Below are 16,902 nucleotides of genomic sequence, written 5' to 3'. Positions count from 1 at the left end.
AACTTGGTGCATAGTATACGCGTATATGCATGGGTCGAACCTTAATCAGTTATCTTGTTCAAGGTATTTTGGCTGCTCCTGATCTCCCCAACCTTAATCAGTTATCTCGTCGTATATTTGAACAAGATTTCCTTAATTTGGATCACATAGTATGACAGAATTTTATCAGTTGTAGTTTGCAAGAATTTTGGTGTGTTTACCTATTTTTGTCTAATTGTCAAAATGATGAACATTTCTGGCATCAGGGCCGGCCCTGAGGCAATGCAGTCAAAGGCTATCTTTGGGGCATCACGATCAGGGGCAGCAAAAAAATTTTTTTATTAGGGGAGTTTTATGTTATAGCAGAAAACTGGGGGTCTAGAAAAGAATTATAAATACAAAATATGATGCATTTTTAAAAGAACAAAGGGCATGTTATAAAGAAGGAGTTATAAGAGGGGTTAATACTAAAATATCAAAGGAGTTAACACTAAATACATAACAAGTGGGACGGATTTCACATTTTCACTTCAGAATTTTTTTTTTGTTAAACTTCTCGTTCTCTCCGTCGGCTGAAAACTCCATTGCTCCAGGCTTCCAGCCTCCATGATGGTGTGATCCTTCCTATTTTTCTTCCCAACAAGTCAACAACAATTAAATCTTTACGGTAAGTTTATGAAAAACAGATTATCACTTATATTATATGATTAGTTTTCTTTTTAATCTTTTGATTTCTACTAGAAAACCTAAATCGTATTTTTATGGCAAAAAAATTCAAAACCCCAATTAATCTTTTGATTTCTAAATACCCAACGATCATATATATATATATCTTAGTTACAGGATCTAAATAATTTGTTGATTTTAAAAGAGCTACAATTTAGTCATTTAGGGTTAGGATTATTTTGAAGAAATAAATTGTGTACTGTTTTTGTTGTTTAACATATTTTTTTGCTTGTTGTGTAATATATGTGTTTGATTAATTGCAGGCATGGTTCTGAAAAGAAAGCAATCTTCTGGATGTCAAAATAGGAAGAAAAAGAAAAAGAGATTGGAATCTACTAAATCTCTAGTAGTTTCTTTTGATAAGTTTTTGATTAGGAATCAACCAGCAATTGAGAATAAGGGCGATGAGGATAATGCTACAGATGATAATGGTAAGAATGAGGGGAATGGGGATGATGGTGCTGCTGATAATGGTTTAAATGAGGGGAATGGGGATGATGGTGCTGCTGATAATAGTATGAATGAGGGGAATGGAGATGATGGTGTTGCTGATAATGGTATGAATGAGGGCAATGAGAATGAGGGTGATGCTGATAATAGTGTAAATGAGGGAAATGTAAATGATGGTGGTGTTGAGAATGGTATGAATGATATCAATGAGAATGACAGAAGGGAGGATAATGTCAACAAGACGGTAGGAACGAATGAAGTTGGTAATTATTGTGAAGAGTTAAGCCATATAGATATGTTTGATCCGGCTAATTGGAATACAATTGATAAAAAGCTTGTTGATTTTTTGGTAGAGAAGGGTCCAGTGAGAATTGATAATATCAAGTTCCCTAGAGATTCCAAGGGCGATCATTTCTCTAGCACTTATTACTTTCGGAGAATGAGAAATTTTGAGAAACAAGAAAGGAGATGGCTAGTGTATTCGACATCTTTGGATAAGGTATTCTGTTTTTGTTGTAAATTGTTTAAGAAGAGGGAAACTAATTATCAGTTGTGTGAAAGTGGGTTCAATGATTGGAATAACCTAAGTGGAAGACTTAGTACTCATGAAAACAGTGGAGAGCATGCTGTTTGTATGTTTAATTGGCTTGAGTTGGAATTACGATTGAGAAAAGAAAAAACCATTGATAAGAGAATACAAGAACAGATCAATAGAGAGAAGACACATTATAAAGATGTTTTGGAGAGGATGATGGACGGCATCTTGTTCCTAGCGAAGAATGGTTTAGCATTTCGTGGGGATAGTGAGAAAATTTATACAAAAAATAATGGAAACTTCTTAAGTTTCATAGAGGTACTTGCAAAATATGATCCCGTGTTAAAGTATCACTTGGAGAGTATCGAAAAGAATGAAATGCGGTATCATTATCTTAGCCACAAAATTCAGAATGAACTGATTTCAATGCTTGCTGATGAGACGCGAAAGCTTATTCTGAAAAAAATCCACGAGGCGAAATACTTCTCAATTATTCTTGATTGTACTCCGGATGTTTCTCGCAGGGAACAAATGTCCATTATAATCAGATGCGTAGATGTTTCAACAGCAAGAATTGAGGAATATTTTCTTGGGTTTTTGAAAGTTGAAGATAAAACAGGAGAAGGTTTGTTTTTTGAACTTCAAGAAGCATTGATAAACCTTGGATTAAATATTGATGATATAAGAGGGCAGGGATATGACAATGGAGCAAATATGAAAGGAAAACACAAAGGTGTACAAGCAAGACTACTCGAGATTAATCCAAGAGCATTCTACACACCGTGTGCTTGTCATAGTCTAAATCTAATACTTTGTGATATGGCTAAGTCATGTCCTAAAGGATTGTCTTTTTTTGGATCCATACAACGTATTTATACGTTATTCTCGGCTTCTACTAATCGATGGGATTTGTTCAAAGAAGAGATTGGAGAGAAAGGTTTGACTCTTAAACCATTATGCGATACTAGGTGGGAAAGCCGTGTAGCAAGTATCAAAGCGATAAGATACCAAGCTCCTGAAATACGCAAAGCTTTAGAGAAGTTGCGAGATTCATCCTCTATTTCTCAAGAAGTCAGCACAGCCGAGAGCCTAGTAAGTTTTGATATGCATAATTTTGAATTTTATGTTAGCTTGACAATCTGGTATAAACTTTTATTTGCTGTTAATACCGTGAGTAAATCTTTGCAATCTGAAAATATGGATATTGGTGTTGCTATAGAAAAAACAAAAGGTCTAATTGTTTTTTTTAAAGAGTATAGAAAAGATGGGTTCCAAAAGGCAATGGAAGAAGCGAAGGAGATTGCAGATGGTATGAATATTGAACCTACATTTCGTGAAGCTCGCACCACTCGTACTTGCGAACCAATATCAGGTGAGGAATTTTTTAGAAGAACTTACTTTTTATATATAATGGACAGAGCTATATCATCATTCAAGGCCAGGTTTGAACAGTTTCGATTATATGAAAAAATATTTGGTTTTCTGTTTGACTCGAACAAGTTAAGAACTATGAGTGAGAATGAATTGATGAGGTCCTGTCTCGCACTTGAAGGTTATTTGAAGCATGGTACATCTAGAGATATTGATGGCAGGGAGTTATATTTGGAATTGTTAGTCATGAGAGTTGCATTACCTAAGGCTTGTAGCAAACCAATGGAGGTTTTACAATTTTTACTAAGAATGGATGGTTGCTACCCAAATGCGTGGATTGCTTATAGGATACTGCTCACAATTCCGGTAACAGTTGCATCGGCGGAAAGAAGTTTTTCTAAGCTAAAGTTGATTTTATCGTATCTTCGATCAACTATGTCAGAAGAGAGATTAATTGAATTGTCTATGCTGGCAATTGAAACAGATATGGTTATGCAAGTTGATTTTAAAGTTATACTTAATGATTTTGCATCTAGAAATCTAAGAAGAATCAACTTTCAATAGATGTTATTTGTATGATTATCTGAACCCTTTACTTTTATTGTTTTCTGAACCATAATTTGCTTGACATATTTACATGCTGAGAATGATATACTTATGGAAAGGTTTGTCTAGTAAACATATATATGTACGGACTTATATGGAAGGGGGCAACATTTTTTTGGTTTTCTTTGGGGCAGCAAAATGTTAGGGCCGGCCCTGTCTGGCATAGAGTTATAAAATAGGGTACAAAGAAGAAGGGAATGGTCATGTTGCATACTGTGTTTATTACTCCACTGGTAGAGACTAGAGAGACACAAGAGTAGTGAAATTCTGCAGTACTAGGAGAGCTGGAGGTTTTATACCTACCTACTATGTAGTTAAAGGCTAGCTAGGCGCACGAGTCGTGCACGGGGCGCCTTGCTAATAAAGCGCCCAAAGCGCTAAAATGTGAGCCACTATTTTTTTTTCTCGACGCCATAGCCTCGGTGCTAAGCGAGGCGACGCGAGACAAAGGGCTTGGGCGCATAGCACCTCATACAACATAACCGATAACTTATTTTACTTATTATGAAAATGATGCTATGCAAATTAGTCATTTCTTTCGTTTTCTGAAATGCTGGATCTGTGTGCCCTGAACTTACTAGCAAGATTACCTGACAAAACAATAGCTGAAATGAAGAACCTTGTTGTCTTAACAGGGGAGCTCTAATGTTGATTTAATAGACAATTTATTCGAGTCAGGAACTTGTATTAGGAAGAAAGACACTGGGAGTTTTGAAAACTTTCCTGTGTGCCATAGGTTCTCAGACCTCAGTTTTTGTTTTTTGGGAAATAACAGTAATCGAGTTGTCTTCTTAACTGGAGTAACAGCTGGTTGTTTACATCGTAAGATGTTGATGTCGTCAAACCTCAGTTTATGGTGTCCTGGAAACTCCATTCGGAGGATGAGATCTCTACCATCAGCAACAATTTCACTCTTTAGCTCATCATCCTGTTATTGTTTTGAGGCAATCATGATTGGTGTCAAAACTTTCAGCATCTAAGCTTCTTCACCTTAGTCATTTGGGGTAAGGCCATGTCCCGTTTTACACATTTAGGGTTCGATCACTGTCACTAAATTTACGAAAAGAATACTGAAGAGTTTTGTTTTGTTCTGTGGTTTGGAGACTGGACAGAGAACTCAATAGTGAAATGGCTTTCTTCTTCTTTTTGTTCTGTTCGGGGAGCGAAACTTTGGTTATAGCACTTCTAGTTTCATCACCCGCAGAGGGACCAAAGGCGCGTCCAAAACAAAAAAAAATGTACCTGCAATTTTTAGGAACCTATCCTTTAAAGAGCGGAATTTTGCAGCATATAGCTCCCGCATTTCGAACTTTTTTTAAGTATCATGTAGCAGAGCAACATGTCCCAGAATAGGTTTCGTATGAATAAAGTGGTCATTTGATCACCCCATCTACACCGAAAAGAAAATACATGAAGTGCTGATAAGTAGTTATGAATATTGCAAATTGACTTGGTATGGGGAAAATATTATTAAATTAAATTGTAATTTATTGAAAACATATACAAAAATAAATCAATAAATTATTGGTGATCTAAGAATTTTCATGGGTTCCTTTTCTATCTCCTTAATCGAAAATCTCCTGAATGGTAGCTTTACCATCCAAGGCACCAAGTATGGCATCTGTATGCTCCTGTACCACCTTCCAAGCCCCAGTCACATGTCTTTCCTCTGTCAGTGTTGCTCCGACAGCAAACCGAATCATGTACACCCCTCCAACTACTGCATGAGTCATATAAATCTTCCCGGACGCATTAACTGATTCAAGCAATTTTGCATTTACCTCATTTGTTTGAGCTTCAATGTAATCATGTTCAACTATTTTTTGCCTGAGAATTGCAGCTGGTTTAAGGCGAAAGCACACCATGGCAAATGTTCTAGGAACCACAATCTCAAACCTGTTATCCATGCCAATGAGCCCTTGAAAATGCTTAGCCATTTTGACATGACTCCTAAGGAAGGTTCTTAAGTTAGCAATTCCATAGCTGCGAAGTACTAACCAGAGTTTCATGGATCGGAATCTTCTACTAAGCGCTATTTGCCAATCTTTGTAATCAATAACTTGTTTGGAATCTGTTGCTTTGTTCTTCAAATATTCTGGACTTGTTGATAATGCCTTGACCAGGGAGTCGGAGTCTTTCACCCATAAACAACAACAATCCAAAGTAGTAAAGAACCACTTGTGTGCATTTAGACTAAACGAGTCTGCATCTTCCATGCCATCGATGAAGTGCCTGAACTCTGGGCAGATACAAGCACTTCCAGCGTATGCTGCATCGATATGAACCCAAATACCAAAAAAGTTTGCCACCGCGCAAAGTGGGCCAATAGGATCTACGGCTGTTGAAGAAGTTGTTCCGACAGTGGCACAGAGAAACAATGGAACTAACCCGGATTCGATATCAGCAAGAATTGTCGATTGAAGTGAATTTGGAGAGAGACCAAAATTTGTAGCCTTGGAGGTTGCGATAGCACGGAAATTCTTAGGATTAATCCCAGCAATTTGAGCAGCTTTCTGTAGTGCACAATGGGTTTGATCAGAAGCATAAACAACCAACTTGTTAATATTTTCACTACCAATTTTGTTCAGCATTTTATCTCTTGCCGCAGTTAGAGTACATAAAATGGCTTCACAAGTAGTCCCTTGCAAAACTCCTCCACCTCCCGAACTTCCGTCTGATGAAAAGAGAAATGATTTGGGAAGCGTAAGCATCTGGCCAAGCCAATTCATAACAATACTCTCCAACTCAGTTGCGGCCGGAGATGACATCCAATTAAACCCGACAACATTAAATCCGGTACTTAGCATTTCCCCTAGGAAACCAGCGATAGAACCACTAGAAGAAAATAAGCAAAGTAATTTGGACTTTGCCAGTGAGTTAGACCAGGGATGATATCATTTGTCACATCTTCAAGAATGGTTTCAATGGATTCAGGATTGTACGGAGCTGATTCGGGTAACCTTTTCTTCAAATAACCGGGCTCGACTTGGCTTCTAACTGGATATTTCTCAACATTTTTGTAGTAATCAGCAAGGAAATCAATAATCATGTGACCTTGCCTTCTGAATTCATCTGGATCAAGTGGATTTTGCGAACACAGCGACATGCTTTCAAAGTTATTAGCTGGAAGACTTCCCATTGTTACTATCAGTTTTGCTGATTAGTGAGTGAGATAGAGAGAATTGGTATTGAGTTTAGTGAAGAAGAAGTAAAGAAATGAAATGTCTTATATATATATATATAGATAATGAACGCACATGGAAAAAGCTTTAATTAAGACACGTTCAAGGTGGCTTCAAGGTAGTTGGTTGGAGTTGGTCAAAAAAGGGAATGCATTTGGTGTTTCCTTGATATGAAGACTGAAGTGGAAGTTCACTTTAAACCTAATAAACACATTTTATATGATCCATATAGTGCTGCACTGATAATACACTCAGTGGCTGATGCAAGAAAGTGACAAGAAGAAACTAGTTTACAAACGTGGGTTCGCTTTTTTTTTTTTTTAAGGGTACACTTATTGACTTACACCATGCCTGTTTAGGGGCTCGTAATTTGAATCCGACTCGACTTAAATTAGATGTAAGGATGTTTGTGTTTTCATTATTTTTATATCCGATTTGAGATGTGATTCCGCTCATATTTATGATTTTAGCGCTATTTGAGCTAGATATCACTTTTTTTTTGAAGCATGTATTTTATGAGATTAAGCTGAAATTACACGGGGATATGTTATACCCATAGAGTCTACTATTAAAATAGAACTTATCAATGGGGGAGTTACATTGTCTCATATTGTTGTTGTGAGCTTTCCCCTGAGAGCAATCATATATCGCTTGATTTGCCAGACCGTCCGCTACTTGATTTCTTTCCCGGCAGACGTGCCTAATGGTGTATTGCTGAATTTGGGTAAACATTTGCTTGATTTCTGCAATCTGATTAAAATATAAATGGGGTGTCGGCGTCCGAGTTTTTTTTTTTTTCACATTTTTTATTGATTGAAAAACTAAAGAAACAGTTTACAGGACTGACCAAAATGAACTTACAAACCCAAGAGACTAAAGAAGGAAAAGCAAAGACAATAATGTAGATGGCCCAAAATGATCCTAAGCCCAATACATCAGAAAACTGTGCTTTGTATCATTACAACCAGTTCCAAAGAGAGACACAGATCCTTCTTAAACTTTGAAAAATTTCTCACCTGAGATTCATAAGGTTGCTGCCAACTAACTCCATTCAATCTATAACCACATTCATGAACCAGCTGCATAATTCTGCATTTAAATCCATTCAGATTGGGTTTCTTCTCATCAATTTTTTTTGCATTTTTCTGAAACCACAATTCTGTCATGGTTGCACAAGCTGCTATCATCCAAACTTGCCTGACAAGAGGACTCTTATTCTTTGCTGATGTACAAACTTCATCAAATGATTTTGGATTTGCAAAACAAAAGACCCTGTTCAACCAGTCCCAAACTGCATTACTGAAAGCACATTCCCACAGAGTGTGATTCATGGTGTCTTGAGCTTCCAAACATATGCAACACATGGAAACCATTTCAAATTCATTCTTCCTCATTACCTCATCATCAACATATACTTCTTGCTGTATTTTCCAGATGTTACTGGCTATGCTAGTATGCAGAAAATTCTGCCATATATACTTAGGTCATGGAAGTATTGATTCCTTATGCCTTATCTTCTCAATTGCAATATCAATGTAGAAATTTTCATCATTACTAGCAGCCCACACCATGTGATCAGTTCCACCCCTTATTACTGGCAAAGAATTCACTGGAATGATCTTTTGTAATTCAGTAGGAACACACCAATTTCCTTCTAGGATCAAATCCTGTACTTTAATTCCAATGTGACTTTTCACATAGTCTGTGAACCCAGTCTCTTCAATTATTGCACATTCACCTAACCAAATGTCAAACCATACAGAAATCTTTGATCCATTCCCAACATCCCATCTAATATCTTCTTTTAAATTATTCCATGCCCATTTTAAACCCTTCCAAACTGAAGACTGTTTCCAATTACAGGTCAATTGCGCATTTTTGTCTTTAAACTTTGCAGAGATAAATAATGCCCATTCTTCATCTGAGGTTAAGATTTTCCACATCATCTTCATTAATAATGATTTGTTAATAGTTTTCAATCTTTTGATGCCAAGACCACCTTCCTCATATAGTGTGCAAACTCTTTTCCAAGAGATTGTCTTAAACTTTGTTAACTCACCATCACCAGTCCACAAGAAGTTTCTAATTAACTTTTCACACACTTTAATCACAGACAAAGGCCATTTGTAGACTGACATATTATATATGGGAACACTACAAAGAACAGATTTTACCAGAATCAACCTATCTTGAAATGAAAGTAATCTGCCCTTCCAAGCTGCCAACTTCTTTGAATCAGTTCAACTATAGGCCATCTCATGGCAGAAGTGATTTTTCCAGGAGCCAAATAAACACCCAAATACTTATCTGGAAATCTAGAAATTTCCATGTTTACAAGTTCACTAATCAATATTTTCCTCTGCTGTGTAGTGTCATCCACAAAGAGTTTACTTTTAACTTTATTAATGATTTGACCAGAACATGCTTGATAAGTATCTAGAAGTTAAAGCGGATTTAATAAACTCTTCCTACCACCATTGCTAAAAATGAATACATCATCTGCAAAGAAGAGATGTGTAGGATGAATACCTTTTTTTTGTAACCATTGGCTGCATTTTCCTTTTCTCCACCAGAGCTGAAATGTTTCTGCTAAATGCATCTTCCATAATCACAAAAAGAATTGGAGATAAGGGATCTCCCTGCCTCAGTCCTATTTCAACTTTAAAAAAGCCACAGGGTCCTCCATTCACCAACACTGAAATTCTTGCTGATTTAAACAGTTATTATCCATTCACACCAATCATTTGAAAATCCATATTTCTTTAATACTTTGATCAAAAACTCTCAACTCACTGTGTCATAAGCCTGAGAAATGTCAAGTTTCATACTTACATTCCCTCCTATTCTTTTAAACTTCATTTCATTAACAAGTTCAGATGCTAGAATAACTTGTTCATGAATACTTCTTCCTTTGACATGTGCTATTTGTTGAGGAGATATCAGCTTCTTCATTAACTCACTCATTCTGCTGGTGATTATTTTTGTAAATATCTTAAAGATAACATTGCTCAATCCTATTGGTCTGAACTGATTAGCGTTTTTTGCAGCTTGTGTCTTAGGTAATAAGAATAAGAAACTAGAATTCATTCCTTTGGGAATAAATTTTCTTCTCCAACAGAATTGAATAGCTGCAACTAAATCTTGTTTAATTATCTCCCAACAACTTCTATAAAAAATACCTGAAAAGCCATCTGGACCAGGAGCACTTTCTGGATCCATTTCAAAAATTATCTTCTTAATCTCTTCTTCATCTGGAATGACATCAAGCATTCTTTGATCATTTTCATTAATAACCTTAGGAATCACCTCCAACAGTTCATCATCTTCTTCCACAGGGGCATGCTCAAATTTCTTTTGAAATGGTTAACCAAGTGTTGAGCTATTAAATCCTGACTTGCAAGTACATTCCCATCATCATCTTTTATTTCATTAATTGTATTCATTGCATTTCTAATCTTCATATTTGTGTGAAAAAAACTAGTATTAGTTGTTCCTTCCTTAATTCATTTGACTATGGATTTTTGCCTCAATAAAGTGTTTTCTTGAATCTCTCTACTTGCATGTTCATTTTGAGCTTGAACTAATTCATTTAGAGAATCTTCATCAAATGGATTATTATCAGATATCTCAGTTGCAGCTTTAACTCTTTCTTCAGCTTCTATTATCTTTACCTGAACATTTCCAAAAACTTTCCAATTCTAGTCATTTAACACCTTTTTAAGTTCCTTCAACTTGTGTAAAATTGAAAAGCAGGATCACCAGTAACTGCTTTTTCCCAACATTCAGCTACTACTTCCAAAAAGTTAGAATGACTAATCCACATTTTTTGAAATTTCCTAGGTATATTCTTTGGTTTAGGAATGCTTGCACAACCACCTAGTAGAGGAGCATGATCAGAAACAATCCTCATTCCAACCTTGTATCCCCAATCTCCATACATTTGTAACCATTTTTGATTGAACTCTGTCTAAATTGCATAAAATCCTCTTATTACCTTGTTGACAATTAGACCAAGAAAATTGAAGACCATTTTTTGGAGGAGGAAGAAGTTCACACTGATTTATACATTCATTGAAATCTAACATTGCAGTTCTATTAGGAAGTCTACCACCAACTTTTTCATCTTGAGAAATTACTGCATTAAAATCACCAAGAATTATCAATGGCTTATTAAGATCACTTATTAACTGCATTTAAGACCACAAAAACCTCCTTTGAACAACCTTCACATGGGCATGAACACTAGAAACTAAAACATCACCAACACTAACTGTTATCATTTGACTAGAAACTGATATAACTTGTGGTTGTGCAATACTTTTGTTCCAGAACAACCAAATATTCCCTTTTCTACCTTGACAAGAGTTATGAATCACCATTTTTTCCATTCCAGGAACATTTAACTTTTGACAGAAAGAAGCACTACAACTAACTTTTGGTTCATCTACCCACACTAAATATGGACTAAATTGATTTACTAAAGACCAAAGTTTTTCTTGAGCCCTTAATCTTCTCAGGCCCCTGACATTCCAAAATATTATCTTCATTGTTTAGTTGGAGGGTTTCTGGTACCCCCTTTACCTTGATTCTTTCTAAAATTATATTTATTATTGAAAGGAGCTTGTTTAGATACATTTGGTTGATCAGGTGGACATTTAGCATTAGATGTACTAGCTGCTGTATTGACCATTTCCTTCTCCACCACTTTGGCCCAAGAAGTTACTTGCACTGGAGTGTTAACTACTGTGCCACTTAAACCATCAAAAAATGGAATCATGCTGCTATTTTCTTCTACTTCAGTAACTGTTTTTGGTGATGAAACCATATTTGGTGTTGATACCACCTTTGGAGTTGATACCACATTTGGTGCTGACATTACTTTTGGAGTTGATACCACATTTGGTGTTGACACTACTTTTGGAGATGAAACATCTTTTATTATTTCTGCAGGTACCTCTGCACTTTCAACTATCTCCATAGGACTAAATTTACTTTGCTGTAATAAAACTTCTACACCTGAATTACTTGGTAAAACATTATGTTGAATGGAATCAACAATTGAATCTTCTTGAGAGGAATAATCACATATATCGAAAGGTACTGGAGTAGGATTCTCCTTTGTAGCACTCTTCCTTCAGCATTTATATTTTTAAGATTTTTAAATTTCTCCTTTCTACGTTCGTCTGATGTGGTAGTGAGGTGGGTACGTTATTTATTTATTTATTTTATATTTTATTAATAAAAGGGTACACTTATTGACTTACACTAGGCATGTTTAGGGGGGGCTCGAAATTTGAATCTGACTCAACTTAAATTAGATGTCAGGTTATTTGTGTTTTCAATTTTTTTATATCTGATTTGAGATCTGACTCGTCTCGTATTTATGATTTAACGCTATTTGAGCTAGGTACCACTTTTTTTTTTTTGAAGCATGTATTTTATGAGATTAAGTTGAAATTACACGTGGATATGTTATACCCATAGAGTCTACTATTAAAATATAACTTATAGATGGGGGAGTTACATCGTCCCACACTGTTGTTGTGATCTTTCCCAGAGAGAAATCATCCGTCGTTTGATTTTCCAGACCGTCCGCTGCTTGATTTCTTTCCCTGTAGACGTTCTTAATGGTGTATTGCTGAATTTGGGTAAACATTTGCTTGATTTATGCAATCTGATTAAAAATATACCATGAGGCGTCGACGTCCGAAGTTAGAAACCTCATTGAATTCTCCGAGTCTATTTCGAATTGAACTTTTGGCCCGCTTCCGTTCCGTCACCATTTTAGAAGCAATGAACATGACCCAAGTTTCTGCTACAAGTGCAGTGGTGATTCCTAGTGGTTGTGTTATTGCTAAAATTGTGCCGGCTCTCTCGTTTCGGCATATAATACCTTCTCCCGCTATTCCGGGATATCCCCTTGCTGCTCCATCCACGATAATTTTGATCGAATCTAAGTGGCGTTTGAGCCATCCCACGAAGATGGTTGATGTCGCTAGTGTTCTTTGTAATGTGTTTGGATATGGTTGCATCCCAGGTAGCATTGGCGGCAGGTAGTTCTGAGCCCTGGTATATTTTGCTGGAATTTAAAGGCCATTTACTTCATATTCATCGGATCTGGTTGTTGCTGGCTATCGACAATGTCGTTTTTGGTTATCCATAAAGACCAAAAAGGGAAATAAAAGGTTGTGCTTGTTGGGGAATGAGGTTTGGTTGAAAGATATTACTGAACCATTTGGTTGAAAGATTTTAATTATGGGAGGTGATTTCCTCCAAGTACTACCAGTGATCCAAGGAGTATAAGGGGACAAACACTCGATGCATGTCTTAGCAGGTAAAAAATTCCATATTGATATGCGGTAGTTAAGACGTAATATTTCTTAATGTGATAGTTAAGAAGTAATATTTCTTAAACTTTGATAACTAACTTTTAAGCGAATAAATTGAAATGACATTGAATTACATTACATTCATAACATATCACATTTGTAGGAAAAGTACATGATTTACACCTGAAGAAGAATATGCATGTAGCTGAAGATGCAACTTATTTTGAGTATTTGATTCGTTTTTGGTGATAGGGATGAACCTTGCATTGCTAATGAGATAAAGGTTCGGCAAGAGATGGTCATGTCTTAGCTTATAGATGTAACATTTTCAAACTTTGTGGATAATGCAAGAGATAAAGACTACATAGTCAACATGGCCCTGATTACACCGTTGAACGAGTCCGTCGAGAAGCTTAATGACCGAGTACTTTGCATACTTCAAAAATTGAAGGAACATGGCTAGATCCCAAATTATTTGATCATAGAACAAAGATTTTACAAAAAAGAATAAGAAAAAAAGAATCCAAGATGAATAAGGTTTACAGATACAAAGGAGAGAAAAGTTAATCTTCCAACCGTATCTTTGTTGGTACAATCTTCACCGAAAATTGTGTTAATCTAACAATAGAAGAACATATCCATGTCCCTGTTAATGATGTTACGATGAATAATGATATTGCGACACTGTTGTGATTTTGTTTTTCTTTTTCTTCTGTTGAAGCGAGTAGAGAAGGATCAGAGAAAGAAGATGGAGGAGGAATAAACATAGAAAACGAGATGGGAGGAAATAAAGGCACATAATTAGGTTTTTTTAGTATAAATAATAAGGGCAAGTATTTTTATTGACTAGAAGCGCAAGTACTAGTGGGACTGGAGTACTTGACATATTGTATTTGTCCATGTAGAGTCCGTGACCTTCTTACTTTCATGTATTCACATTAAACAACTTTTCTTTTAACTATTATTTGTATGACCTAGTAAACCACTGGTTGAACCACCGGTCGACCCAGTTGATCCTGATCCAGTAAATTTACAGGTTCGTTGTCCGGTCTGGATTTTAAAACATTGGAATAATGTTGTTTATAAAGAAGTCTTTATGTCTTAGAAAATTATGAGTTACCAATACGCGTTTTCAATGTAGAAGGATATTTATGATTGAAAAATTATTAAATGAAATATTTGAATTTAGTTGTAATTACTTTTTGCAGATTAGTTTGAAATGAATTTTCATCACTTGGCGTTGATTGTTGACTTTGACCATTGACCGAGTGTTGACTTTAACCGGTAACTAATGCATGGAAAAAACAAAATTACGATGCAAACGGAACCGCAAGCGCATCATACGTGCATACTATACTAATATACAAAAATAAATCAATAAATTATTGGTGATATAACAATTTTCCACGGGTTTGTTTTCTATCTCCTTAATCGAAAATTTCATGAAATGATGATTAGTAGTATGAATATTAATTGACTCACTATGGAGAAAATATTATTAAATTGAACTGTAATTTATTCAAAACATGTACAAAAATAAATCAATAAATTATTAGTGATCTCACAGTTTTCCACGCGTTTCCTTTCTCTCTCCTTAATCGAGAATTTCATGAATGGTAGTAGTTTTACCATCCAAGGCACCGAGTATGGCATCTGTATGCTCCTGTACCACCTTCCAAGCCCCAGTGACATGTCTTTCCTCTGTCAGTGTTGCCCCGACGGCAAACCGAATCATGTACACCCCTCCAACAACAGCATGAGTCATGTATATCTTCCCGGACGCATTGACTGATTCAAGCAATTTCGCATTTACCTCATTTGTTTGAGCTTCAATGTGATCATCTTCAACTATTTTTTTCCTAAAAAAGGCAGCTGGTTTAAGGCGAAAGCACACCATGGCAAATGTTCTAGGAACTACAATCTCAAACCTGTTGTCCATACCAATGAGCCCCTGAAAGTGCTTAGCCATTTTAACATGACTCCTAAGGAAGGTTCTTAAGTTAGCAATTCCATAGCTGCGAAGTACTAACCAGAGTTTCATGGATCGGAATCTTCTGCTGAGCGCTATTTGCCAATCTTTGTAATCGATAACTTGTTTGGAATCAGTTGCTTTGTTCTTCAAATATTCTGGACTTGTTGATAATGCCTTGACCAGTGAATCAGAGTCTTTCACCCATAAACAGCAACAATCCAAAGTAGTAAAGAACCACTTGTGTGCATTTAGACTAAATGAGTCTGCATCTTCCACACCATCGATGAAGTGCCTGAACTCTGGGCAGATACATGCACTTCCAGCATATGCAGCATCAATGTGAACCCAAATACCGTGCAATTTTGCCACCGCGCAAAGTGGGCCAATAGGATCTACGGCTGTTGAAGAAGTTGTTCCGACAGTGGCACAGAGAAACAATGGAACTAACCCGGATTCGATATCAGCAAGAATTGTCGATTGAAGTGAATTTGGAGAGAGACCAAAATTTGTAGCCTTGGAGGTTGCGATAGCACGGAAATTCTTAGGATTAATCCCAGCAATTTGAGCAGCTTTCTGTAGTGCACAATGGGTTTGATCAGAAGCATAAACAACCAACTTGTTAATATTTTCACTACCAATTTTGTTCAGCATTTTATCTCTTGCCGCAGTTAGAGTACATAAAATGGCTTCACAAGTAGTCCCTTGCAAAACTCCTCCACCTCCCGAACATCCGTCTGATGAAAAGAGAAATGATTTGGGAAGCGTAAGCATCTGGCCAAGCCAATTCATAACAATACTCTCCAACTCAGTTGCGGCCGGAGATGACATCCAATTAAACCCGACAACATTAAATCCGGTACTTAGCATTTCCCCTAGGAAACCAGCGATAGAACCACTAGAAGGAAAATAAGCAAAGTAATTTGGACTTTGCCAGTGAGTTAGACCAGGGATGATATCATTTGTCACATCTTCAAGAATGGTTTCAATGGATTCAGGATTGTACGGAGCTGATTCGGGTAACCTTTTCTTCAAATAACCGGGCTCGACTTGGCTTCTAACTGGATATTTCTCAACATTTTTGTAGTAATCAGCAAGGAAATCAATAATCATGTGACCTTGCCTTCTGAATTCATCTGGATCAAGTGGATTTTGCGAACACAGCGACATGCTTTCAAAGTTATTAGCTGGAAGACTTCCCATCGTTACTATCAGTTTTGATGATTAGTGAATGAGATTAAGAGATGTTATGTTTTTTTTTTTTGCTGAGATTGAAAGAATTGATGTTATGATTAATGAAGAAGAATGGAGGATTTATATAGAGAGGATAAAGAACATGGAAAGAGCTTTAAGACACGTTCAAGGTGGCTTCAAGGAAGTCAACATCTTACTGACCGATGCATGAAAGTGACAGAGTGAGAAGGAAAAAAATACTTTACAATGAGACTGGAAGAGCGAGTAAACACTCATTGACATTCAAAGTTGAAAATTTTCTTGACATAAAAAAAGGAGTCTGCTGAGAATGCAATTTGCAATTTTGCACATGGGAATTCATATTAAAAGAATATGCAGATAAGACTCCACAGTAGGGCTGCACATGGGTCGGGTTGGGTCGGGTTTGACCTCACCCGTCGCCCAACCCATTGATGGTGGGTAATATAAGTTTTCACCCGCAACCAACCCAACATTACAATGGGTCGATTTTCACCCGACCCACATTTTGGTGGGTTGGATCGGGTGGGTGGTGGGTTACCC

At 36.6% G+C, this 16,902-nt stretch overlaps 3 protein-coding genes and 1 pseudogene across 3 annotated transcripts; 2 read left to right on the top strand and 2 right to left on the bottom strand.

The window, feature by feature from the left end:
• Positions 1-420: 420 nt before the first annotated feature.
• Positions 421-1,842, top strand: LOC113336067 (putative uncharacterized protein DDB_G0286901). The gene is made up of 3 exons (XM_026582058.1): positions 421-646; positions 969-1,783; positions 1,825-1,842. Exons 2-3 carry the CDS (start codon positions 971-973, stop codon positions 1,840-1,842), a joined length of 831 nt encoding a protein of 276 aa, XP_026437843.1. The 5' UTR covers positions 421-646; positions 969-970.
• A 42-nt stretch (positions 1,843-1,884) lies between these two features.
• LOC113336181 (zinc finger MYM-type protein 1-like) lies at positions 1,885-3,026 on the top strand. Its single transcript, XM_026582170.1, has 2 exons — positions 1,885-2,782; positions 2,943-3,026. Exons 1-2 carry the CDS (start codon positions 1,904-1,906, stop codon positions 3,003-3,005), a joined length of 942 nt encoding a protein of 313 aa, XP_026437955.1. The 5' UTR covers positions 1,885-1,903; the 3' UTR covers positions 3,006-3,026.
• A 2,097-nt stretch (positions 3,027-5,123) lies between these two features.
• Positions 5,124-6,859, bottom strand: LOC113335933 (annotated as a pseudogene).
• A 7,782-nt stretch (positions 6,860-14,641) lies between these two features.
• Positions 14,642-16,420, bottom strand: LOC113336188 (tyrosine/DOPA decarboxylase 1-like). The gene has a single exon (XM_026582175.1). It carries the CDS (start codon positions 16,348-16,350, stop codon positions 14,773-14,775), a length of 1,578 nt encoding a protein of 525 aa, XP_026437960.1. The 5' UTR covers positions 16,351-16,420; the 3' UTR covers positions 14,642-14,772.
• Between the last annotated feature and the right edge of the window lie 482 nt (positions 16,421-16,902).

The sequence above is a fragment of the Papaver somniferum genome, unplaced genomic scaffold, assembly GCF_003573695.1.
Source record: "Papaver somniferum cultivar HN1 unplaced genomic scaffold, ASM357369v1 unplaced-scaffold_150, whole genome shotgun sequence".
Lineage (NCBI taxonomy): Eukaryota > Viridiplantae > Streptophyta > Magnoliopsida > Ranunculales > Papaveraceae > Papaver > Papaver somniferum.
The sequence above is the reverse complement of the archived record's forward strand: the minus strand, read 5'-3'. Positions and strand labels throughout refer to the sequence as shown.

Coding starts and splice junctions, on each gene's coding strand:
- LOC113336067 (XM_026582058.1), top strand. CDS start 971: ATGGTTCTGAAAAGAAAGCAATCTTCTGGATGTCAAAATAGGAAGAAA.
- LOC113336181 (XM_026582170.1), top strand. CDS start 1,904: ATGATGGACGGCATCTTGTTCCTAGCGAAGAATGGTTTAGCATTTCGT. Junction 2,783..2,942: donor TCAGCACAGCCGAGAGCCTA/GTAAGTTTTGAT, acceptor TTTTTTTTAAAG/AGTATAGAAAAGATGGGTTC.
- LOC113336188 (XM_026582175.1), bottom strand. CDS start 16,350: ATGGGAAGTCTTCCAGCTAATAACTTTGAAAGCATGTCGCTGTGTTCG.